This window comes from Macaca thibetana, chromosome X (assembly GCF_024542745.1).
Source record: "Macaca thibetana thibetana isolate TM-01 chromosome X, ASM2454274v1, whole genome shotgun sequence".
NCBI lineage: Eukaryota > Metazoa > Chordata > Mammalia > Primates > Cercopithecidae > Macaca > Macaca thibetana.
In genome coordinates, this window is record NC_065598.1 from 125,208,399 (window position 1) to 125,234,769 (window position 26,371).

General features: G+C 46.7%; 2 protein-coding genes across 2 annotated transcripts in view; one reads left to right on the forward strand and one right to left on the reverse strand.

Annotated features, from left to right (window-relative positions):
- RAB33A (RAB33A, member RAS oncogene family) overlaps positions 1–12,297 on the forward strand; it is a 227,423-nt gene extending 215,126 nt beyond the window's left edge. The window contains exon 3 of the mRNA XM_050777478.1: positions 11,713–12,297. Coding sequence (XP_050633435.1) covers positions 11,713–12,168 — 456 coding nt within the window. The 3' untranslated portion in view covers positions 12,169–12,297. The remainder of the gene's footprint in view (positions 1–11,712) is intronic.
- Positions 1–26,371, reverse strand: part of AIFM1 (apoptosis inducing factor mitochondria associated 1) — a 409,113-nt gene that overhangs the window by 43,734 nt on the left and 339,008 nt on the right. The window lies entirely within an intron of this gene.

The following is a 26,371-nucleotide window of genomic DNA, read 5'->3' on the forward strand; positions in this document are numbered from 1 at the left end:
CTGGCAGAAAGCCATGAGCCCTTTTAAAGAAATTGAGGCAGGGTCACCAGCCAGCCCTTTGTAATCAACAAAACTTGTTTTTTATTGTAACAGGCCCCCTGGAATGGTATTTTCTTTACTTGTCTGGGGTATCTAATACATGAACTGCTCCTTATTCATTCTGTTGGTATTGTCTTCAGAAGGTCTTTGTAAAAATGCAGTGACTTAACCGAGGGCCAGGGAAATGCTCAATCCTCCCCCTCCATGAGTTTATGTAATAGGCTAAGTGCAAATATTCTTGTCTGACCATTTGTGCTCACCTTTAATTCAGAAAAGGTAGAAACCTGATATGACACGAATATGTCAATGTGCAGGGCATGGAGGGAGGGAGGACATAACAAGGGCAACTTCCTGTGTCAGGGGAGCAGAGGGGGGCCTCTATAAAGGCAATGGAATCACTGAAGACAACTCTTCTAGGCTCACAGCTGGCCTTTCCTTGAGCGTATGGTTGGACCCTAGACAGAGTCAGGGGTAACAGTAAGCCTCCTTCTTGCTGGTCAAACGGCCAAAGTGACCACAAGGCCCCTCCTCTGAGTGACGTGGAGAGAAGGGCTGAGTAACTGATGAAACACTTGAAACTGTGCAAGACTCTGACTCCTTGATTATTAAAATGAACATGTTCTAAAAATGGCTTCAGAAACTGGGCCAACGCACTAGATGTCAGGAAGATGGACAGCTCAGTACTGATAAGGGAGAGCCCCAGGGTCAGGAAGATAGAACATTATTTTGAAATTGTGATCTTTTTTGCCCCTTGCATTTTGAAGGGGAATTGCTACATTTCCTTTTAAAGTCAAAGGCAGCATCTTGTCTTTGTCCTTTCCTGGGGCTGTTGACATTTGCTTGGTTAAGACTTCCCCTAGTGTGCCTGGCTTCTTTAATGTAAGGCTATACGATTCTAGAATTTCTAAAACATGCCTTTGTAATCCAAAGTAGAAATATCTTTACGGATGGGCTCTTAAACCCTCAAAAACCTAATGCTCTCATTTGCTTAAAATCAAGTGTTACAGTAAGCCAAAGAGTTCCCTGGATTTAAAAGGTGGGAAATAAGCCCATCTGAAATTTAAATGGAAAAAAATGAAGTGTTTGGGAATCTAAAGAAGGAGGGAGGAGGAAGCTAGAAAGTGAGGGATGGGAGATGAACACGAGTGGAAGAGTCACCACCCAGTGGTCTCGGAGGAATTTTTAAACCATTCCTTCTCTTCTAACACCCCAGTACTTAGCCAAACTGGACTTTACAGTCTCTGGCAAAGATTCCAGACTTTTTCCCAGAGGGCAGAGCCTGTGACAGTGTGACTCACTAGAAACAGAACTCAGCACAACACCACGTGCAGATAAGTGCTTAATACAGGCTTTTTTTGGGAAGATGATATTTTCAAGAGGACAAAGCCTTGTGACACTGCTCATGGAGGAGTCCTCTGAGGGCAGATTCTGAAGGAGCTCAGAGCAGCGTGTGAGAGTGGGGAGATGGTGACCCTGCTTCTTGTAAAGCTGCTGCAGTCTCAGGACCAGAGCTGGCAGGCGAGAGACCAGCATGTCTGTGGGAAGATGGCAGGGCCTGGCAGCTAGCACGTGATCTAGATAGGAGAAGATTTGGCCTCACACTCTGGCTAGCCTGAAGTTGTTCAAGGAATACATGCCAAAGCCATGCTTGGAGATGACTGCCAAGGGCTTTGCCCTTTGGGAGAGAGAGAAAAGTCCGGTGTGACAGTCCGAGGTCTGGCCTAGACCATGGCCAGCAATAGAAGGCTTTTGGGCTGTAACATACCAGCCCTTGCAGGAGAGTGGTAGAGAGGTCTCAGCCAGTTCTTCTCAGTCTAAGAGCAACGGTGTGGCCTCTTTTGGGCTGCCTGCCTGTGTCCCGGGGTAGCACATACATGAACCCCTGCTAGGGACAACTGATTTGGTGTAGTTAGAGTCACGCTGTAATTAATTTTCAAGGCCATCCCTAGGGTATTGAAGCCCCATTTGCTGTCTCCAATCATTATGTTCCCCACCCTCACCCCATCAAAGCATTTACAACTGAGTCCTGGTGAACTCAATTGTATGAACACCAAGAAAAGCCTCCAATGAGTAGGCAATAATAATAATAATAATAATAACTATGTATTGAATAAGCAAAGAGCCCAGGCTAGGCACTTTACATGCATTATCTTATTTGCTCCTCACAGCAGCTTTATCAAATCAGCACTATTGTTATCATTCCCATTTTATAGATAAGGAGACTGAGGCTAAGAGAGATGAAATAACCCAATGGCCTATGGATCTGAGCTTCAGTCTTTGACTCTTGAGCCCAAGCACTTCGCCACCTCACTATCCTGCCTTTCCTGTTACAGGGCCATGATTTCAACCCAGATTCAGAGACCATACCCTTTACCACTGCATTCCACTCTACAGGGGAATATTCAGTCCCTTAGATTGGGGGAGTTTGACAGAGGGAGGTAGAATGTCAGTCAGCCAGTCTTGCTCTTTCTTGTAGGCCAGGGACTTAGGGTTATAGCCCAAGGCCTCAGGAGCCTTTCAGATGCCTCCTTCAATTTGTATTCAGGACACACGGAACTCAACTGGGTTTACTTTTTTTTTTTTTTTTTTTTTTTTTTTTTTTTTTGAGAGGGAGTTTTACTCTTGTTGCCCAAGCTGGAGTACAATGGCACGATCTCAGCTCACCGCAACCTCGGCCTCCCGGGTTCAAGTGATTCTCCTGCTTCAGCCTCCCGAGTAGCTGGGATTACAGGCACCTGCCACCATGTCCAACTAATTTTTATATTTTTAGTGGAGATGGGGTTTCACCATGTTGGCCAGGCTGGTCTCGAACTCCTGACCTCAGGTGATCCACCTGCCTCAGCCTCCCAAAGTGCTGGGATTACAGGTGGGAGCCCTGGGTTTACTTTTTGCACTTTGATTGTCTCAACTCAGGTGTGAAATGCAGAGAATGTTCAGAGATAAAAGAGACGTTACAGATTCTGTAATCCAGTGTCCTCCTCTTGCAGATAGGAAACTGAGACTCAGAGAGGGAAAGTGACTTGCCCAAGATCACACAGGGCCAGACCTAGAACTCAGGTCTCCTAATTCCCCTTCTGGTCTTTCCACACATCATGCTGCCTGGCTTAGAAGAGCACAAAATCCTCTCTCCAGCCTAGCTCCATGGTCCATCCAACCCACAAGGTTGCCTATGACAAGAATTCAGAGGGACATCATAAGAGATAGCTGACAATCTTTCCTGACATTAGCCTAGGAAGGGTGGAGGTATCCCCCAACCCCCAAAGGAAGAGTGGAACTTCCCTTAATGACTGTGATGTGTCTGTCACCTACAGATGTAGCTAAATTTATTGAGTCTGTCTCCTAAATGCATTAGAAAATGCTGAATAGGGGTGTGTGTGTGTAGGGAGGGAGGGTATGTAGTAGAGGGGAGGCTAAGAAACTAATTTTTGAATCATTCTTTGTAAATTTGCATGGAAGCTGCACTTCTGTCTATAATAGTTTGGTTCCTCCCACAGGCTGGGCACTCCCTGTGCCCCAGCCCTGGGGACCAAATAAACTGCAGGTCAGCTGTGGCTAAGGGCAGGTATAGCTCAGGACTGTGAATTTCTGTTCCTCTACTGATCACTGGGGGAAAAAAATACCTTCCTATGTTACATTATCAAGTGGATGGAGGCTGAGCTAAGTGTTCCTTGGAAGCTGCCTGAAATCAGAATGACATCATGTCTTCCTTAGTGCTTCTGAGCTTCTATCTTCTGCCAGTTAGCTTAATGGTTAATTATCCATCAGTGTGAGTTTCTCTGTCTCCCTTGCTGGTTTTTTCTGTGTGTGAGTTTCTCTTTGTCTCTGTCCTCCTTTGCCATTCTCTGTGTCAGCTTTGTGTGTAGATCTTAGATGCAGATGGGACAGTCCAGCTAGTTGAAAACAGGTTTCTTTTAAACTTTTCCCATCATCCACTGGGGCATGCTCCAAAGGTTACAGATGTATTTGTCTCCTTTTTTTGCACTTCTACCCTCCCCCATCAGCCTCCAACAAAAGGACATTCATGCCTCATCTATAGAAAGATGCCAGTTATGTTTCCAAGGGAAAAGAAATCCCCCTGTCAGCTAAGAGCACATGCAGGGGGTGGGGGGCTTGCTGAAGCTCACCCAGAAAATAGTTCAAAAGGTTAGATTTCTCTTTGGCAGTTCCCCACGCTGTGCCCCTCCATCCTCCTCTAGCACCTCATCAGTTCGGGCCTGTCCCCGGGCCACCCATGGCATGTTGCCAGCATTCCTCTCTCCTCCCCCCTCCCCACTGGATGGCCTTTAGCTCTGTCTCACCTTCGAGAAGCCAAGCTTTCTATGATTTCCAGGATGAGAAACCAATGGATTCAAGGAACCATACCGACAGAAGAGGGCTTGATGGCCTTTCTGAGACCAGAGCAACAACTAATATTTGCAGAGTGCTTGACATTTTCCAAAAGTCCTTTCTCATGTGTTATTTCACTGGATCATCCCAGCAACCATAGGAGGATCAAGGTCCCATTGTAGAGGTGAGAAAAACAAGGCTCAGTTCAGGGAGATTAAAATACTTGTCTGGCATTTACTCAGCTTCTGAGCAGAAGAGCTGGGATGCTTGCTGCCTTTCCAACAGTGCCTGCTCAAACTGTTGCCCATCTAGACTGAATGGTGGAGATTTCAGGTCATGAAAGAAGGGAGAGTGTATATTACGCACTGGGTCATGTACTTACAAGGACTACTAATCCTCATAGCATCCCTACCTTATTATTGTTATCATCACTTTCCAGATGAGGACACTGAAGACAGAGAAAGTGACCTACCTAAGGACACCTAACTTACCTAAGGACACCTAACAAGTCATGTACTAACATGACTTGGGCCGAGATCTGCACCCAAATTGATTTGACTTCACTATACTCCATTGGCCATCTGAGAGAAACAAGGATCTGGGGTACATGTATGTGGCTAAGAGGCAGTCTTCACCCCCATACACTGTATGGATGTGGTGCCCACAGGAAAGGAGGAAAGGGTGAGGGGAGAGGCAGCTGCAAAAGAGGAAGGAGATGCGTTCACTGCTTGGCGTGGGCCAGGGGTTTATGAAGATGCTGAGAACAGGAACACCTAACTCTCAAACAAAATGAGATCACTGCTAGTCAAGGTGGCTCACACTTGTAATCCCAGCACTTTGGGAGGCCGAGGCAGGATAGTTGCTTGAGCCCGGGAGATCCAGACCAGCCTGGGCAACATAAGGAGGACTCCATCTCTATGAAATAAAAAAAATATGAAAATTAGTTGGGTGTGCTGGTGCATGCCTGTAGTCCCAGCTACTCGGAAAGCTGAGGAGGGAGGATTGCTTGCGCCTAGGAGGTCGAGGCTGCAGTGAGCCATGATTGCACTGCTGCACTCCAGCCTGGGTGACATGATGAGATCTTGTCTGGAAAAAGAGAGAGAGAGAGAGACCGGGCGTGGTGGCTCACACGTAGAGTCTCAGCACTTTGGGAGGCCCAGGCAGGCAGATCACTTGAGCCCAGGAGTTTGAGACCAGCCTGGGCAACATGGGGAAACCCTATCTCTACAAAAAATACAAAAATTAGCCAGGTGTGGTGGTGCATGCCTGTAGTCTCAGCTACTCGGGAGGCCGAGGTGGGAGGATCACCTGAGTCTGGGGAAGTTGAGGCTGCAATGAGCTGAGATCATGCCACTGCACTCCAACCTGGGTGACTGAGTGAGACCCTGTCTGATGTTTTGTTTGTTTGTTTGCTTTGAGACAGAGTCTCACTCTGTAGCCCAGGCTGGAGTGCAGTGGTGCGATCTCAGCTCACCACAAGCTCCGCCTCCCGGGTTCACGCCATTCTCCTGCCTCAGCCTCCCGAGTAGCTGGGACTAGGTGCCCACCACCACGCCCAGCTAATTTTTTGTATTTTTTAGTAGAGACAGGGTTTCACCGTGTTAGCCAGGATGATCTCGATCTCTTGACCTTGTGATCCACCCGCCTCGGCGTCCCAAAATGCTGGGATTACAGGCGTGAGCCATCGCGCCCGGCGACTTTTTTTTTTAATGAGATCATTTCATGTGTTTAGGGAACCTGCCTGCTGTGATCTTCCTTTCTGATGCTTCTGAGGCCACACCACTGGTTCTTCTATTTTCTGCTGCGAGCAGCCTGCTTCCTGGCTCCCCTCTCACGACAGACACGTCTGCAAAGAACTCAGGGTGGGGTTTACAAAGAGCTGGAAGGGAGCAGTGCCTGCAGTTTAAATTTGGAGCCTCCAAATAAAAGCTTCAAGGCTCCCAATAGCGTTGGAAAGACAGAGGAGGTCTCCAGCAGAGAGGGCCCTCCTGGCAGTTCCGGCAACTTGGGCGGCATACGCAATTATGAAGCCAAAGAAAAGCCAAATGGCCAACCTTACTCAGCCTCAATCACCTCACACACTCCCACCCATGTTCCTGCTAGTGGCAGGTATTTTTAGAGTCCTGAGCTCATGGTGTTAAAGCATCTGCCACATGCCTGAGGGCTGGTAGGGATTCAGCCTTCTTCAGAGGCAAAAGGCAAGAGTGAAGACTGCTGGGGGGGTGAGGTGGGGAGTGGGGATCAGGAGCCAAGTGGTAATGATATTCCTGGGCTATGCCTGCTGTCTTCCTACTGACCTCCATTCCTCCTGTGGTCTGTTCTCCCTTTCTTCCTGTTCAGAACACCACGGAGAGGTGGAAGAAATGAAAATATTTTCTGTCTCTTGCTTGCAGAAGCAAATCAGTCTTTGAGGACTTATGTTTTTTCTGTGTGATCACAGTCAGACGTTCCCTCTGAAATCGCCTTGGCAGATATCTAGGATGCCAGACTGCTTGTAGTTTCAGTGGTTCAGGCCATCACTGCCTTTTGATAACGTGGCTGCTGCTGATAATGGTGATGGTGACAACCTCAGTGACGAGTGTGGTCTGATGCAGAAAAAGACTGCTTACAGTCTTGCTGGAGAGATGCCAAGAGCACTGACGAGACAATTAGAAAACATAAATCTATTCGAAATGGTGTGATGCAGACTCAAAGTGCAACAGAGATTCCTAAGAAAAGAAAATTGAAGGGAAGTTGGCGAAGGTTTGAGGAAGAAGCCAGAAGCATGAGCTTAACCTTGAAGAATGAGTGAGATTTTGATAGGGCAATGAGGGGGCAGCCGATTCTATAGGGGAGGAGTGGACTAGCATGACCCAAAGTACAGAGGAGGGAATCAACCCGGTGTAGCTGAGTAGCTTGAAACCAGGTTGGGAAGGGTGAAATTATGGCAGACAGAATTCCACATTTGGAATCCATGTGATGCCACATGCAGTAGAGGGCTACAGTAGTTTCCTGAAGAGGTGAATGGAATGCTGATACAAGCAGGGATTGAGGAAAACTGGTCAGAAAGTAGTATTCAGAGGTCGGGCACTGGGGCTCACGCCTGTAATCCCAGCACTTTCAGGGGCTGAGGCAGGTGGATCAGGAGTGATTGGGCCTCCCAAAGTGCTGGGATTACAGGAGTGAGCCACCATGCCCAGCCTCCAATTTATTTATTTTTATTTATTTTTTATTTTTTATTTTGAGACAGAGTCTAGCTCTGTCGCCCAGGCTGGAGTGCTGTGGTGCAATCTTGGCTCACTACAAGCTCCGCCTCCTGGGCTCACGCTATTCTCCTGCCTCAGCCTCCGGAGTAGCTGGGACTACAGGCACCTGCCACCATGCCCGGCTAATTTTTTTTTTTTTTTTTTTTTTTTTGTAGAGACAGGGTTTCACTGTGTTAGCCAGGATGGTCTCAATCTCCTGACCTCGTGATCCGCCTGCCTCAGCCTCCCAAAGTGCTGGGATTACAGGCGTGAGCCACTGCGCCCGGCCTCCAATTTATTTTTAAGTTCACTTTTTCGTTACCTGAGGTCAGGAGTTCGAGACCAGTCTGGCCAACATGGCAAAACCTGTCTCTACTAAAAATACAAAAATTAGCCAGGCGCAGTGGCACACGCCTGTAATCCCAGCTACTTGGGAGGCTGAGGCAGGAGAATTGCTTGAACCTGGGAGGTGGAGGTTGCAGTGAGTTGAGATTGCGCCATTGCACTCCAGCCTGGGTAACAGAGCCACAGTCCATCTCAAAAAAAAAAAAAAAAAAAAAAAAAAAGCAAGCAAGCAAGCAAGCCGTGTTCAAGAGACCCTGCAATGGAAACATCCACAATCCAAAATACTTTGCTCTAGTCCAGGAGTGAGGAGAGAAGAGTCTGGCCGAGGGCCGAGGGACACAGAAATCGGAATAGAAGAAGGGTTCAATCTGAAGGTCTTGCCAGAGGAACTTGGAAACCGTGTCAATAGAGGGAGATGACGGGGAGCCTGGACAATGAAAACTGATATTTGGAATGATGACTCTAGGGCCCTGTAAAATCTTCACTCAGCCGACAGATTCAATTATATTTACTAGATTATACTTACTGACTGCTAACTCCAAATAAAGGCTATACTTCGTTTTAAGAGCCATAGCAGTCAATTAGTGGCCATAATCAAATTTTCTTTGATAACTGAGAATTGTATAGGGCCTTGGGACCATCATTCTGAGCATGAATCTCCCTTGTCCAAGACGTTGGATATATAAAAGGAAATATATTGGGCTGAATGTATATCTCCTGGGAGTTGTGTCTTTGCATATGTTACAGATAGCAGTTTTTTTCTTCACAATTTGGCCTTTATCCCAAAAGCTGAGATACAGAAGAAAAATCCAGTGACTTAAGTTACCTTTTACATAACCAAAAAGTGAACTTAAAAATAAATTGGAGGCTGGGCATGGTGGCTCAGTCCTGTAATCCCAGCACTTTGGGAGGCTCGATCATTTGAGGTCAGGAGTTCAAGACCAGCCTGGCCAACATGGTGAAACCCCTTCTCTACTAAAACTATAAAAATTAGCCGGGCATGGTGGCACAAGACTGTAGTCTCAGCTCCTCAGGAGGCTGAGGTAGTAGAATCTCTTGAACCTGGGATGCGGAGGTTGCAGTGAGCTGAGATCGCACCACTGCACTCCAGCCTGGGCGACAGAACAAGACTCCCATCTCAAAATAATAAATAAATAAATAAATAGGGTTTGAAGGTGAGATTTTAACACTAACTTTGTTTTCTTTTCTTTTCTTTTTTTTTTTTTTTTTTTTGAGACGGGGTCTCGCTCTGTCACCCAGGCTGGAGTGCAGTGGCCGGATCTCAGCTCACTGCAAGCTCCGCCTCCCGGGTTCACGCCATTCTCCTGCCTCAGCCTCCCGAGTAGCTGGGACTACAGGCGCCCGCCACCTCGCCCGGCTAGTTTTTTGTATTTTTTAGTAGAGACGGGGTTTCACTGGGTTAGCCAGGATGGTCTCGATCTCCTGACCTTGTGATCCACCCGTCTCGGCCTCCCAAAGTGCTGGGATTACAGGCTTGAGCCACCGCGCCCGGCCTTAACTTTGTTTTCTTTAAAAAGTAATGCAGGCTAGTGGCTCATGCGTGTAATCCCAGCACATTTTGGGGCCAAGGCAGGAGGATTGCTTGAGGCCAAGAGTTCGAGACTAGCCTTGGCAACATAACAAGATCCTGTCTCTACAAAATATATACATATATATATATGTTTTAAATAAAAAGTAATGCAATGCCAAGTGCAGTGGCTCACGCCTGTAATCCCAACACTTTGGGAGGCCAAGGTGGGTGGATCGCCTGAGTTCAGGAGTTCGAGACCAGCCCGGCCAACATGGTGAAACCCCGTCTCTACTAAAAATACAAAAATTAGCTGGGCGTGGTGGCAGGCACCTGTAATCTCAGCTACTCGAGAGGCTGAGGCGGGAGAATTGCTTGAACTCGGGAGGTGGAGGTTGCAGTGAGCTGAGATCAAGCCATTGCACTCCAGCCTGGGCGACAAGAGTGAAACTCCATCTCAAAAACAAAAACAAAAAACCAAATAAACCCTGAAGTAATGCATACTTGCAGAAGAAAATAAGGAAAAATATTTAAAAAGAAGAAAATAAATATCACTATAGTCTCATTGCTGATAAATAACCATTAATGTTCTGATGTGTACACTTCCAGTCTGTGCTTTGCATATATTTATGTTTAACATTTTTTTAAAAAAATTGAGACCATAGCATATGAAAAATTTTGAGGCTGGGCATGGTGTCTCATGCCTGTAATCTCAGTGCTTTTGGGAAGCCGAGGCAGGCAGATCACCTGAGGTCGGGAGTTCAAGACCAGCCTGACCAACATAGACAAACCCCATCTCTACTAAAAATACAAAATTAGCCGGGCGTGGTGGTGCATGCCTGTAATCCCAGCTACTCAGGAGTCTGAGGTGGGAGAACTGCTTGAACCCATATGGCAGTGGTTGCAGTGAGCTGAGATCGTGCCATTTCACTCTAGCCCTAGCAACAGGAATGAAATTCTGTCTCAAAAAAAAAAAAAAAAAAAGAAAAGAAAAAAGAAAAATTCTGTATTCTGCATTTTCACTTACTTGTATTTTGTGAGCATTTCTCTTACAATTTAGTCTTTGAAAACATTATTTTTAATGGCTGCATAATATCCCACTGTACAGATATATTTTCATTTTTATTTATTCTTTTTGAGACGGAGTCTCACTGTGTCGCCCAGGCTGGAGTGCAGTGGCACAATCTCAGCTCACTGCAACCACCACCTCCTGGGTTCAAGCGATTCTCATGTCTCAGCCTCCCGAGTAGCTGGGACTACGGGTATACACCACCAGGCCTGGCTATTTTTTTTTTTTTTTTTTTTTTTTTTTTTGGTATTTTTAGTAGAGATGAGATTTCACCATGTTGGCCAGGCTGGTCTCAAACTCCTGACCTCAGGTGATCCACCCGCCTCGGCCTCCAAAGTGCTGGGATTACAGGCATGAGCTACTGTGCCCGGCCCCACTGTATAGACATGAACTTTAGCTATTCCTTTTCTGGTGAGCATTTAGGTTTTTCCTATTTTAAAAAAATTCTAAATAACACTGTAAAATATTAGTACAAAATTTTGACCACATCCCTATTTCTTTTGTATAGATTTCTGGAAGTGAGATTTCAGGTCCTAAGAGTTATGAACATTTTTGAGGTTCTTGATAATATTGCCAAATTGCTCTCCAGAAAAGTTGACCAATTTACATCCAGTTTTTCAACTAAAAATCAAGATTTTTTTCGACTCAAAATTTTCAGTTAACAATCTTAAGAAAAACTTGACAAATCCTGAAACTTCTCTTTATGCTTTGATAAGTCCATTCTGCTCATCTGTCAAAGAACCACTTCCTGTGTCATGGCTTGTCACTCAATTTTTTTTTTATTTTTCTATTTTTTTTTTTTTGAGATGGAGTTTCGCTCTTTTTGCCCAGGCTGGAGTGCAATGGCACGATCTCGGCTTACTGCAACCTTCAATTCCCTGGTTCAAGTGATTCTCCTGCCTCAGCCTCCCCCGTGGCTGGGATTACAGGCATGCACCACCACGCCTGGCTAATTTTGTATTTTTAGTAGAGTCGAACTTTCTCCATGTTGGTCAGGCTGGTCTCGAATTCCCGACCTCAGGTGATCCGCCCGCCTCGGCCTCCCAAAGTGCTGGGACTACAGGCATGAGCCACTGTACCCGTCGTGTCACTTCATTTTTATAGTGCTACAAAACCATGTTTTCTCCTCTCTGTTCTTGTTCCGTTTTCTGACTCCATCTCTGCGTTTTTGTATGTTCCAGGTTCAGGTGTGGGACACAGCAGGTCAGGAACGTTTCCGCAAAAGCATGGTCGAGCATTACTACCGCAACGTACATGCCGTGGTCTTCGTCTATGACGTCACCAAGATGACATCTTTCACCAACCTCAAAATGTGGATCCAAGAATGCAATGGGCATGCTGTGCCCCCACTAGTCCCCAAAGTGCTTGTGGGGAACAAGTGTGACTTGAGGGAACAGATCCAGGTGCCCTCCAACTTAGCCCTGAAATTTGCTGATGCCCACAACATGCTCTTGTTTGAGACATCGGCCAAGGACCCCAAAGAGAGCCAGAACGTGGAGTCGATTTTCATGTGCCTGGCTTGCCGATTGAAGGCCCAGAAATCCCTGCTATATCGTGATGCTGAGAGGCAGCAGGGGAAGGTGCAGAAACTGGAGTTCCCACAGGAAGCTAACAGTAAAACTTCCTGTCCTTGTTGAAACCAAACGGTGTAAATACAAGATAAATTATCACTGGAGTTTTTCTTTCCCTTTTTTCTGTGCCTGCATAATGCTGACACCTGCTTGTTTCCATACAAATTGATATCAAAATAAAATTTGTATAGATTATCACATGGCTTTTTGTCTTGCTTTCCTCCAAGCCATTCCTGATTGTGATGAGTGGAACAGGCAGTTTGTCTTACTAGAGTAATATTCCCCATGCCAGTGGCACACTCCCTGCCAGCTTTCTAGGCTCTCTGAAATTCTCATCGCTTGAGTCAATTCTTCAGGACGAATTCATTCTCTCACTCAGTGTTATCAGTGGGCAGAAACACCTGGTGGGGTTGGGGCACAGGCCAGATATGTTTTTCTAGAGAGCAAGTACAGGCAGAGTGATATAGAGAAGTCTTGAAACGAGATGTGGACTCACTGGTATTTCCTAGGTTTCCTAGATATGTGCCTTGAATGCCCGGATAGACTACTCTCTCCATATTTTCCAGTTTAAAAATAAAAAGTATGGCCGGACGCAGTGACTCACGCCTGTAATACCAAGACTTTGGGAAGCTGAGGCGGGCAGATCACTTGAGGTCAGGAGTTCGAGACCAGCCTGGCCAACATGGCGAAAACCAGTATCTACTAATAATACAAAAATTAGCCAGGCATGGTGGCACATGCCTGTAATCCCAGCTACTTAAGGGCTGAGGCAGGAGAATCACTTGAACCCGAGAGGTGGAGGTTGCAGTGAGCCCAGAATGTGCCACTGAGCTCCAGCCTGGGTGACAGTGTGAAACTGTGTCAAAAAAAAAGAAAAAAAAAAAAAAAAAAGGACAGTTTGTCCAATGGGCCCGATTACTTCCAGAATAGTTAGATTCTGCTTCCTATTTTTCTTTTCTTTTTTTTTTTTTTTTTTTTTTGAGACAGAGTCTCGCTCTGCCGCCCAGGCTGGAGTGCAGTGGCGTGATCTTGGCTCACTGCAAGCTCCGCCTCCCGGGTTCACGCCATTCTCCTGCCTCAGCCTCCCGAGTAGCTGGGACTACAGGCGCCCGCCACCTCGCCCGGCTAGTTTTTTTGTATTTTTTAGTAGAGACGGGGTTTCACCGTGTCAGCCAGGATGGTCTCGATCTCCTGACCTCGTGATCCGCCCGTCTCGGCCTCCCAAAGTGCTGGGATTACAGGCTTGAGCCACCGCGCCCGGCCAGCTTCCTATTTTTCATCAATCAGTCTTGAACCCTAAGGCTGTTCCCACTATGACCCCCACCCCTACCCTTTCTTGGATAGGCAGGGCTCAAGCAACAAATATCTATCATGTCCCCAGACCTTTGCTAGGTGCTAGGGAAGAAATGTTACAAGAGGACACGTTCCCTATGTTCAGAGACCCTATGATCTAGTTGCAGGAACTATGTACACACTGAAACTACATGCAAACAAAAACCAGACAACATGACCAAGTGTGAGGTTGCACCATGGGAAGTGAGAGCATTATGTATTCAATATCAGGGAGGGCTCACAGGAAAATACTTAGATTTGTTTTGTATGTTAACTAACGTGTAAGGTTTAGATTGGTAAAGAAGAGGGGAGGGGAGTGGGCAAAATCAGGGGGGCAGGAATAACCTTGGAAGTTGGAAGAGAGGACAACTGGGGATCTGGCCCAAGGAGAGCTGAACAGTGCTAGTGGGAGCTGAGATTGGGGAGGGCTTGCGCATCAGGCAGAACAGTTTGGAGATTTATTATTTTTTATTTTTTATTTTTTTTGAGATGGAGTCTCGCTCTGTCGCCCAGACTGGAGTGCAGTGGCGCGATCTCAGCTCACTGCAACCTCCACCTCCCGGGTTCAAGCAATTCTCCCTGCCTCAGCCTCCTGAGTAGCTGGGATTACAGGCACCCACCACCACACCCAGCTAACGTTTGTATTTTTTAGTAGAGACAGGGTTTCGCCTTGTTGGCCAGGCTGGTCCCAACTCCTGACCTCAGGTGATTCGCCTGCCTTAGCCTTCCAAAGTGCTGGGATTACAGGCGTGAGCCACAGCACCCACCCCGGACTTGCTCTCTGAGCCAATGAGAGCTCTTGGTAGTTTTCCAGCAGGCGAGTCCTATAGTTATTTCTTATACATCTGGTCCTATTATTGATACGAAAGCTCCTTGTCCAATTGTGAAAGTAACTAAAAGTGGCTAGTAAAGACTTGTCTACAATAGCTCCAGGTGGATTTCTTTGCATGAAAGATGGTGTGCTCCTTCAGGAGTCTCTCTTGCTGGAATCCCGCTCTGAGGGGGTCTCGGGAAGACAGCTCCTGAACACTTTCCTCTGTCAGGCGTATGGAGCTCTGCTCCTAGACAGCGAAGGGTAACACACACCAGATGGGCTTCCCACTCAAATAAAGAGCTTGTCTGGTCCCGCCTGGGTCATCCTTGCAGCCCTCTCTACCGCATCCCATCCCCACCTGGCCTCAGACTCAGTCCCGCCCCCAGTGGCCTCAGACTCAGTCCAGTCACCAGTCTGGTTCTCATCACTTGACTTTGCCTGGATCTCAGTCTTTGGAATCTGCCTACCACTCCAGTTAGAGCTGCTTTTCTTACTAGTTGTCCCCATCCAACTCCCAGCCCCAGAATCTCCCCCAAAGGGCTGGGCTCCCATTGTCTGTGGATGAGCTATGTGCCGGAAGCCTGGTTGCTATGCTTCTCCCAGATGCAACACTCCAGACGCTGACTCCTTGCTCAGGACACAACCTGCTGTTGTGTTGACTTTTGGTTGCCATCACCTGTCTTGCAGGGCTAGGCCACTGCTCAGTTACTACAGGTGCATTTGTCTGTCCTAATGGGTACATTTCAGTTTGGGTCCAGACCCCTCTTGGTCAGACCTCTTTCTTCAGTTACAGGGGCCAAGGATGACAACGTTCCTAGTGTTATGAGTCCTCTAACCAGGATCGCCTCTGACACCTTCTAGGCTTCTAGGCTTTCTTTTCTTTTTTCTTTCTTTTCTTTTCTCTTTCTTTCTTTCTTTTTTTTTTTTTTTTTCGAGACAGAGTTTCACTCTCGTCACCCAGGCTGGAGTGCAATGGCACAATCTTGGCTCATTGCAACCTCCACCTCCCGGGTTCAAGCAATTCTCCTGCCTCAGTCTCCCGAGTAGCTGGGATGACAGGTGCCCACCACCATGCCCAGCTAATTTTTGTATTTTTCTAGAGATGGGGTTTCACCATGTTGGCCAGGCTGGTTTCGAACTCCTGACCTCAGGTGATCTGCCCACCTCGGCCTCCCAAAGTACTGGGATTACAGTCGTGAGCCACTGTGCCTGGCCACCTTCTAGGCTTTCAAGAAACATTCATTGAGAACCCACTATGTGCCACTATTCTGAATCCTGGCGTTACATACATGAACAAAGTCCCGCTCTCCTAAAGGAGACAGACACTAAATAAGAAATGAGGCCCCTAAACAAGCTCATTTGAGAGAGTGATAAGGACTCTCAAAACAGGGTAAATGAATTGAAGGTGACAGATATGGGGGAGGGCAACATATTGCTGGAGTGGCACAAAAGACATCTTTGAAGAGATGCCACTTAAGTTGAGAAATGAATGAAGAAAAGCAACCAGGGACACGTGCAGTGACTCATGCCTGTAATCTCGGAGTTTTGGGGGGCCAAGGTGGGAGGATTGCTGGAGCCCAGAAGTTCAAGACCAGGTTGGGCAATATGGTGAGACCCTGTCTCTAGAAAAAAACATTAAAATTAGCCCAGTGCAATGTTGCGTACCTGTAGTTCCAGCTACTCGGAAGGCTGAGGTGGGAGGAACCCTTGAGCTGGGGGTGTGAAGGCTCCAGTGAGCCAAGATCGCACCAGTGCACTCCAGCCTGTGTGAGAGAGTGAGATTCTGTCTCAAAAAAACAAACAAAAAAAAAAAAAAAACAAAACAAAACAAAACAAAAAAAAAAGAAAAAGAAAAAGAAGAAGAAGAAAAGAAAAAGGGAGAAGAGAACCCCAAGCAGCAGAAACAGCAAATGTCAAGATCCAGAGGCAGGTGGTGTAACGTTGGTGTGTTTGAGGGACAGAAAGGGGGCCAGTATGGAGATGGCTGGAATAGAGCAAGCAAAGGAGAGTGGCAAGAAATGAGGTACAGAAATAGGTAAGGCCAGGTCTACGGGGGCCCTATGGGCCATGACTGGGAGTTTTCTTTTCTTTTCCTATTTTATTATTAGAGATGGAGTCTCACTCTGTCGCCCAGGCTGGAGTGCAGTGGCACAATCTCAGCTCACTGTAACCTCCGCGTCCCGGGTTCAAGTGATTCTCCTGCCTCAGCCTCCTGAGTAGCTGGGGTTACAGGTGCGCCACCAAACCCAGCTAATTTTTGTAGTTTTAGTAGAGATGAGGTTTCACCATGTTGGCCAGGCTGGTCTCAAACTCCTGACCCCAAGTGATCCACCGGCCTCAGCCTCCCAAAGTGCTGGGATTACAGGCGTGAGCCACCATGCCCGGCCTCCTATTTTATGTTTTTGAGACGGGGTCTCACTCTGTCACCCAGGCTGGAGTGCAGTGGCACAATCTTGGCTCACTGCAGCCTCGATGTCTCAACCCAGGCAACTCCCCCTTCCACCTCCCGAGTAGCTGGGTCTACAGACATGTACCACCATGCCCAGATAATTTATTTTTATTTTTTGTAGAGATGGACTTTCACTATGTTGTTCAGGCTGGTCTCAAATAGCTAGTGAGATCTCTTTTGCAGCCCCAGAAGATGAATGATGGCAACAGTACGGTTGTATGAAGGTGCTCAGGCCTCCCTCAGATTGAGGGAGAGGATATGGGAATGGCCTTGACCCACAGCATACCCAGTAGAAGGGGACCCAGGAGGTCAGAGAATCATGACTCTTTTTTCTGTGAGGTTGGTGAGGAGTGGAGGGATTCAAAGGAAGGAGAGTGCCTCCAGCATCATTTGGCCTTACTGTGTCTCTGGAACTAATCATGTTGGTCCCTATCTTTCTTCTACGGCTCCCCTTCACTATCTACATTCGTACCTTTGGGACTTTTCCTGTGCTACAGAGACAGAACCTGGAGAAATAATTACTAGCATGTGAATGCCTATAATGTACCAGGCACCATGCTAAAACACTCTACATTCATTCACTAGCTCATTTAATGCTCCTTCAACTCTATGGAGCAGGATAATTATTTCCATTTATTTATTTGTTTGTTTGTTTATGTATGTACGTATGTATGTATGTATGTTTTGAGACAGAGTCTCACTCTGTCGCCCAGGCTAGAACGCAGTGGTGTGATCTCAGCTCACCGCAACCTCCGCCTCCCGGGTTCAAGCACTTCTCTTGCCTCAGCCTCCCGAGTACCTGGGATTACAGGTGTGCACCACCACGCCCAGCTCATTTTTGTATTTATTTATTTATTTTTAGTAGAGACGGGGTTTCACCATGTTGGTCAGGTTGGTCTCAAACTCCTGACCTTGAGGTCTGCCCACCTTGGCCTCCCAAAGTGCTGGGATTATAGGTGTGAGCCACCACACCTGGCCTCCATTTTTATTTTTTATTATTTATTTTTAGTGACAGGATCTCGCTGTGTTGCCCAAGTTTGAGTGCAGTGGTGTGATGATGGCCCACTGCAACCTCAAACTCCTAGGCTCAAGCGATCCTCTTGTCTCAGCCTCCTGAGTAGCTAGGACCATAGGTGTGTGCCACCACACTTGGCTAATTAAGGAAAAGTTTTGGCTGGGCGTGGTGGCTCACGTCTGTAATCCCAGCACTTTGGGAGGCCAAGGCAGGCAGATGACCTGAGGTCAGGAGTTCGAGACCAGCCTGGCCAACATGGGAAAACCTCATCTCTATTAAAAATAAAAAAATTAGGCCGGGTGCGGTGGCTCAAGCCTGTAATCCCAGCACTTTGGGAGGCCGAGGCGGGCGGATCACAAGGTCAGGAGATCGAGACCACAGTGAAACCCCGTCTCTACTAAAAATACAAAAAAAAATAATTAGCCAGGCGCGGTGGCGGGCGCCTGTAGTCCCAGCTACTCAGGAGGCTGAGGCAGGAGAATGGCGGGAACCCGGGAGGCGGAGCTTGCAGTGAGCCGAGATCGCGCCACTGCACTCCAGCCTGGGCAACAGCGTGAGACTCCGTCTCAAAAAAAAAAAAAAAAAAAAAAAAAAAAAAAAAAAATTAGCTGGGCGTGGTGGCACGCGCCTGTAGTCCCAGCTACTCGGGAAGCTGAGGTGGGAGAATCACTTGAACCCAGGAGGTGGAGGTTACAGTGAGCCAAGATGGCACCACTGCACTCTAGCCCGGGTGACAGAGCAAGACTCTGTCTCAAAAAAAAAAAAAAAAAAAAAAAGAGAGAGAAAACGGTTTTTGTATAGAGATGGGGTCTTGCCATGTTGCCCAAACTGGTCTTGTACCCCTGGGCTCAAGTGATCCTCCTGCCTTGGCCTCCCAAAGTGTTGGGATTACAAGAGTGAGACACCATGCCTGGCTGATTTCCATTGTACAAACAAAGAACATGGATGCACTGAGACTTAGTGACTTGTCCAATGTAGTAAGTAATGAATGGGGATCTGTCTCACGTCAATCTTGGCTCTTTCTATGATATTACACTGTCTTTCTAGCCAGTTCCCAGCTCTGGGACTCTTGTAGGGATGCCAGGTTTACCCCAGCCAGTTTCCCTGACCCATGGGGGCTTGGCCAGCAGGCCATTCACTACCCAGGAGGCCTGTCTAGGACATTCCTCCCTGAATCAGATGCCGCAGACTGGATACCTCCAGGAAGTCTAGTGGGTTGACACTTCTGTCAGCTCTGGAGTCTTCAGGATGTCCTTGCCTTGGACAGAAGCTGGGGACCACACAGCCAGCTAACTCTGCTGCCCTATCTTTGGGGCTATAGCATCTTGCCACTGGGCCCTCCAAACTATCCTTTCCCCCAAAACCTGCTCATTTGCTCACGCCCCTGGATCCAGCCTGGGGACTGTCTTGCCAGGGTCCTTCCATCAGAGAGCCCAGGACCAGATGCTGCTCTGAGCACCACCACCCAGAGCAGTGCCAGGGATTGATGCCCAGCCCAGAACAGCTGGAGCAGCCCCCACCCCTTGAGGGAAGCTGACTGAGCCCACCCTCAGTGTGTGCTGGGGGCAGAGGAGAGAGCGCAGATGTGCTGAGAGCTCCCTGGAAAGCAAGGCTCAGCTGATTCTGCAACTGTCACCAGCAGAGGCAGAGAGAGGCCAGTATTTATCCACTTGTAACACCTGAGCGGACATAATTGCCGCCTTACCTTAAAGAGGCCCCTCCTTTATACACCATCCCTCATTGCCTCACTGGAAGGGGCCTTGCTGCCTCTGAAAGGGTCTCCCTAGTCTCCTGAACCACTTCCAAGTCCCTTGAAAATCCCAGCATGATTCAAGTGGCACAGCCACATGAGTTAAAACCTTGTTCTGGGACGGGCAGAGGCCGAGATGGGTGGATCACCTGAGGTCAGGAGTTCGAGACCAGCCTGGCCAACGTGGTGAAATCCTGTCTCTACTAAAAATACAAAATTAGCTGGGAATAGTGGTGCATGCCTGTAGTCCCAGCTACTCGGGAGGCTGAGGCAAGAGAATTACTTGAACCAGGGAGACAGAGGTTGCAGTGAGCCAAGATCACACCACTGCACTTCAGCCTGGGCAACAGAGCAAGACTCCATCTCAAAAACAAAAAAACAAAAAAAACCTTGTTCTGACTCCAAGTCATCTTGACTTCTGTGCCCCTAAGAGGCGGTGCTGGGGCAGAAGTACTGAGATGGGTTCCCAGAGATTCCCCTAGATTCGTGGTTCCCAAATGCCAGTTCACAGCTGACAGCATGAAATCAGTGAAGGACTTGCTAAAGTACAGACTCCTGGGGCTGCAGTCCCCAACACTCTGGTCAGGTAGATCTTGGGGGCAGGCCCAGGAATTAATTTGTATTGTTAGAATGTCCACAGCTGATTCTGATGTGCCTCCAGGTCTGGGGCGGGGGTGGGGTGGGGGCAGGGTCGTTTCCCTTAGGTTTCCTAGTGAGCCCTAAACTCAAAAATGACTTTTCCTGAGTCAGAGCTTCAAAGCCAGCTTTATGAACCCCAGGGCGATCTGGGTAACGGGGGAACTCAACCTGGTAAAGTGGATCTTTTCAGGCCTTAAACTCAGGGTAAGTGAAACAGTTCCAGTTATACCCAATGTCCCTGGGTTGTTCCCTTGAAACCAGGAAGCAAGAACCTCTTAACTATAAGAGACAACCGAAGACTAATCCCGAGAATAATCTGAGTACCAACCAATCTGGACATAAGGCTCAAGATGAGATTGAGAAAAAATAGATTGCATGTCTGCCGCGCGCCTCCTGCTGGTAAGATTAGTGAAGGCAGGAGGCAGGAAAGTTTCTAGTATTTTTCTGACCAGTACTGACCATTTCCTGGGATGGACGCTCAAACAGAAGGAGCTAATCCTGGTCCCAATCTGTGCATTTAGACACCTGGAACTAGAGGGGTTACTCATAAAAGGGAATGGGCTGGGAGTGCCCTGAAGCTACCTCTGCCAAATCACTAGGGCTTAACTCTCCTAAGGGGAGTCTGTGAAACCTACTAGCCTGGCAGCAGGGAGGGACAGAGAGGAGACATTGAGAAACACCTCACCTGCCCAGGGAGACAGATTTTGAAGCTAAATAGGTAAGCAGCCCTGGTAGTCTTTTTTTTTTTTTTTTTTTTTTTTTTTTTTTTTTTTTTTTTTTTTTTTTTTACGGAGTCTAGCTCTGTCGCCCATGCTGGAGTGCAGTGGAGCAATCTTGGCTCACTGCAAGCTCCACCTCCGGGGTTCACGCCGTTCTCCTGCCTCAGCCTCCCAGAGTAGCTGGGACTACAGGCGCCCGCCACCACGCCTAGCTAATTTTTTGTATTTTTAGTAGAGACGGAGTTTCACTGTGTTAGCCAGAATGGTCTTGATCTCCTGACCTTGTGATCCGCCCGCCTCGGTCTCCCAAAGTCCTGGGATTACAGGCGTGAGCCACCGCGCCTGGCCAATCCTGGTAGTCTTTAAGAGAGACCACTGGCTAGGCGCGATGGCTCAAGCCTGTAATCTCAGCACTTTGGGAGGCCGAGGTGAGCATATCACAAGGTCAGGAGTTCGAGACCAGCCTGGCCAACATGGTGAAACCCCGTCTCTACTAAAAATACAAAAATTAGCTGGGCGTGGTGGTGCACACCTGTAATCCCAGCTACTCAGGAGGCTGAGGCAGGAGAATTGCTTGAACCCAGGAGGCAGGAGTTGCAGTGAGCTGAGATCGTGCCACTGCACTCCAGCCTGGGCAACAGAGCAAGACTCCGTCTCAGAAAAACAAACAAGCAAACAAACAAAACCACCAGAGGGCATAGAGAGACGCCCCTAAGCCATGATGTAGTTGAACTAGAATGAGAAATGGACCTCGTAACCTGATTTGAATCTATAGGTGATACTTAATCCCTTCCCCATCGATAAAGTAGGTACTGTGACCCTCTGAATTTAATCTTAAAGTGCTGGAGAAAGTTTCAGGTACAAGCATAAATAAAAAACCTGGGCCAGGCACGGTGGCTCACGCCTGTAATCCAGCACTTTGGGAGGCCAAGGCGGGTGGATCACCTGAGAGCGGGAGTTTGAGACCAGCCTGGCCAACATGGCAAAACCCTGTCTCTACTAAAAATACAAAAAATTAGCCAGGCCTCGTGGCCCATGCCTGTAATCCCAGCTACTTGGGAGGCTGAGGCAGGAGAATTGCTTGAACCCGGGAGGCAGAAGTTGCAATGAGCCAAGATAGTGCCATCGCACTCCAGCCTGGGTGACAGAGTGAGACTCCGTTTCAAAACAACAAATCAAACAAAACAAAACAAAACAAAACAAAACTGGCTGACCTGACCCCTACTCACCAATTTCAGGTAGAAACCCTGGAGCTTCAGAAAAAGGAGAGGTACCCCAGGTATTGTTCTTCCTGTTTATTTAGGGAGATCACCAAATGAGAAGGATGGTATTGGACCACACCTAGTTTTCAGTCTCGATGCTTCCAGTCGAAATAATGACAATTATTAATAGCAGCTAACACTTATCTAGTGCTGTGTACTACTAAGTACAATGTTATATGCTTAATGTGGACCATCATGCTTAATCTTCATATCACAATTATCTCTGAGGTACAGAATGATCAAAGCTTCCTGCCGAAGGCCACATGACTGCCAAGTGTTGGAGCAGACTAGAACTGCATGGTCTGCACCACAATGTTAATTTCCCTTATCTTTCTCTATTTCTCTCAACTCTGAGAAGAGGATGTGCTCCTGGGCCTGAGGTTAATGGTCCCATCTCTGCTTCATTTAGGATTAACTAGTAGATTAGATGGGAGTTGATGTTAGATGCCAGATATTATTTTATCAAAATTCAAGAAAATCCTGTAAAAATGATTTTCAATTCCATTTTGCAGAGGTGGAAACTGAGGTCACTTGTCATTCAGAAAATAAATGGTTATCAGGAAGTACTGACTTGCTCACATTATAGAGCTCCATTTTGCTTGCCCTGGTTTTAATCAAATCAGAGCATTTTCTTTAATGGAAGGTCTGTACTATTCAAAGCTGACTTTTGATCTGTCGACAAGTAAACAATCCTTATCTGGAGATCGACAACTTCATTCCCTTCATTCTTAGCTGAATTCATTCTTAGGTCAGGCTTAGGCCCAGAACCTGGGGGTAAGGGCTGAGCAGGCTCCTGAGGAACAAATCATCCTCCCAGGAGGGGAGGGCACTGCAGGGGGATGGAAAGTCTAGGAACGGGTGGGCCAGCTTGAACAACCGTTAACTTTTTAAAAAGAGGTATTTTAGAGGAGCTTCCTGCACCATTTGAAGGATGGGAAGAAATGACCTCTAAGGTCCTTTTCAGTTCTCCATTCCTCTGAACAACAAAAATAGTGTGATTGTGCACTGGTTTCTATGGCCATTGCATGTTAAGACAGCTATGAAGAGAATGAAGTTTTAGGTCTCCAGATAAGGACTGTTTACTTGTCAACAGATCAGAAGTCAGCTTTGAATAGTACAGACCTTTCATTAAAGAAAGGGAAGAGAGATTAAAACCAGAGCAGGAAAAATGGTGCACTATAGTATGAACAAGCCAGCACTTCCTGATAACCATTTATTTTCAAAATGATGTTCCTCAGTTTCCACATTTGCATAATGGAATCGAAAATCACCTTTATGGGATTTCCTTGAATTTAGACAAAATATAAAATGTATTTTGTGCATAAACATTTGTGTATTATTCCTTATCCAATTCCCCTGACATAAAGGACACTTGGAAAGAATGAAAAAGGAAGATCATTCATGTAGTTCCCAATCATTCAGTTTTAAAAATGAAGCTGTGCTGAATATGTCCCCCTTTTAAATTATTCAAAACTGAAGTAACTTGACCACAAAGTCACTTGGAAGTTACTAAGAGAATTAAATCAACTTTTTGAAATTACTTCAAATTGTGGCCTTTAAGGATTTGACTCAATCAATAAGACAACTGGTTAAGTAGTTGAGTTTTCCAAGCTTGGGGTATCTACTAATTTGTCAAGGAATCTTATGTTCTGAGGCGCTGAAGGTTTGCTAGATAGAAATATCCCATTCTTTTATTTATTAGGGTTATTTTATCAAGAAAAAAGAAACTTGTACGACTTAACACTTTCCTTTGATTCTATGTTATGATAATCTATTTAGGTGGACATACTGGAGAAGATAGACGAGGGGAAAAATGGAGATAAGGGGAAAACAGAAAAGGACAATTTCAAGACTGAGTGAAAATATCCCTACTCTCTGAGAAAGCAAGGTATTTCTCAATCATTTTGAAAGTCCTACAAAAGGAAAGAACACTTTACTACCGCTATTTAAAATTACATGTTTTCGGCCGGGAACAGTGGCTCACGCCTGTAATCCCAGCACTTTGGGAAGCCGAGGTGGGTGGATCACCTGAGGTCAGGAGTTCGAGACCAGCCTGATCAACATGGTGAAACCCTGTCTCTACTAAAAATACAAAAATTAGCTGGGCATGGTGGCGGGCGCCTGTAATGCCAGTTACTCAGGAGGCTGAGCAGGAGAATCGCTTGAACCTGGGAGGCAGAGGTTGCAGTGAGCTGAGATTGTGCCATTGCACTCCAGCCTGGGTGACGGAGCGAGACTCTGTCTCAAAAAAAAGAAAAAAATTACATGTTTTCATATAATTAATTGTATTGAGTAAGTAGCCAAGATTTCATTGATTCAAGATTCATTTCTTTCTGGAAATGAATTCCTGGTAATAATGAGTAAAGAAGTTTCTTTTAAAGAAGGGGTTCTTTAGCACAAAAGGAATGCTTCCCTCCAGAGCAGACAGGATTCTGTACTAGTTTTCAACAAGGCAGTGTCGTTTCATAGTCCTTAGACAGAAAAAGCCAGAGCTACACTCATTTCTGACATGAGAGAATTACGCCACATGTAATTGAAGCACTGTGATAAGATGTCATCCGTCCGACAGTTTGAAGGAATGTACTTCAAGACCTGGGAATTATAAGCCAAAGTTACGAATAACCACAATGTTGATGGATTGCCACTAAAACTGTCAGAGAAGATTCCACTGATGTGTCGTTTCCAGGGTCTCAGCAGAAGCAGTAGTAGTGACAGTAACAGCAGCAACAGAAATAACAGCACCAACAGCTGAAGCAACAGCAGGAGTAGCAGTAACATCAGCATTGTTTATTCATTGTCTACTCTGTCATGCCAGAGCCAAACGTTATACATATATAATATACAGATGGTCCTCAAGTTACAATGGTTTGACTTATGATTTTTGTTGTTGTTGTTGTTGTTGAGACAGAGTCTTGCTCCCTTGCCCAGGCTGGAGTGCAGGGGCACACTATCTTGGCTCACTGCAACCTCTGCCTCCTGGGCTCAGGTGATCCTCCCACCTCAGCCTCCAGAGTAGCTGGGACTACAGGTGTGCGCCACCACACCTGGCTAATTTTTGTAGTTTTAGTACAGACGGGGTTTCGCCATGTTGGTCAGGCTGGTGTTGTGGGAAGTCAGGGACCCCGAAACTGAGGGACCTGCTGAAGCTGTGATAGAAGAACATAAATTGTGAAGATTTCATGGATGGATCCTGTCAACATGTGATGCCTCCCCCGGATACCCAGCTTTAAAATTTCTCTCTTTTGTACTCTTTCCCTTTATTTCTCAGATCGGCCGACACTTAGGGAAAATAGAAAAGAACCTACGTTGAAATATCCTGGGCTGGTTCCCCTGATAGGCTGGTCTTGAACTCCTGGGCTCAGGTGATTTGCCTGCCTCTGCCTCCCAAAGTGCTGGGATTACAGGCATGAGCCACCACATCCAGCCAACTTACGATTTTTTGACTCTATGATGCTGTGAAAGGGATACACATGCCTTCGACTTTTTTTCTGGGCTAGCAATATGCAGTAGGATATCATCTCGTGATGCTGGGCAGTGGCAGAGAGCCATAGCTTTCAGGCAGCCACGAGATCACAAAGGGTAAACCACCAAAAACACAGCATACTGTGTTGCCAGTTGAGTTTGCCCAACTGTAGGCTAATGTAAGTGTTCTGAGCACATTTGAGGTAGGCTAGGCTAAGCTACGATGTCAGGTAAGTTAGGTGTGTTAAATGCATTTTCAACTGATGATATTTTCAATTTAGGATGGGTATGTCATAATGTAACCCCACTGTAAGTTGAGGAGCGTTTGTGTATATATATTCCTTACAACAACTTTGCAAGAATATCATCATTACATGCCTCTCACTGATGAGGAAGCTGAGACTGAACAAGTTCAGGTAATTTACTCAAGGCTACACAGCTGTTTAGATACAAAACCAGGATTGAAACCTAGGACTGTGTTATTTTGAGGCTGCACTCTCTTTGGCAGCCCCCCAGCCACCGTATATCATAGTGGTATGGATAGATATTTTTCAGTGTGGAGGATTGGAAACAGTAGGAGACATGCACAGCGGCCTCTCCAAGTCTGTTGATATTAAGCTTTTTCAGGTGGTCAAATACCAAACTGACAAGAATCAGATTGCAGAAGGGTTTCAAAATCAGAGAAGTGTATGAGTATCAGCATGAGGTGAACCATGGTGTGGCCAAGTATAGGTAGTATAATTTAGGGGAAATATCTTAATACTATTAGATTGGTGCAAAAGTAATTGCGGTTTTTGCGCCATTGAACGTAATGGCAAAAACAGTGA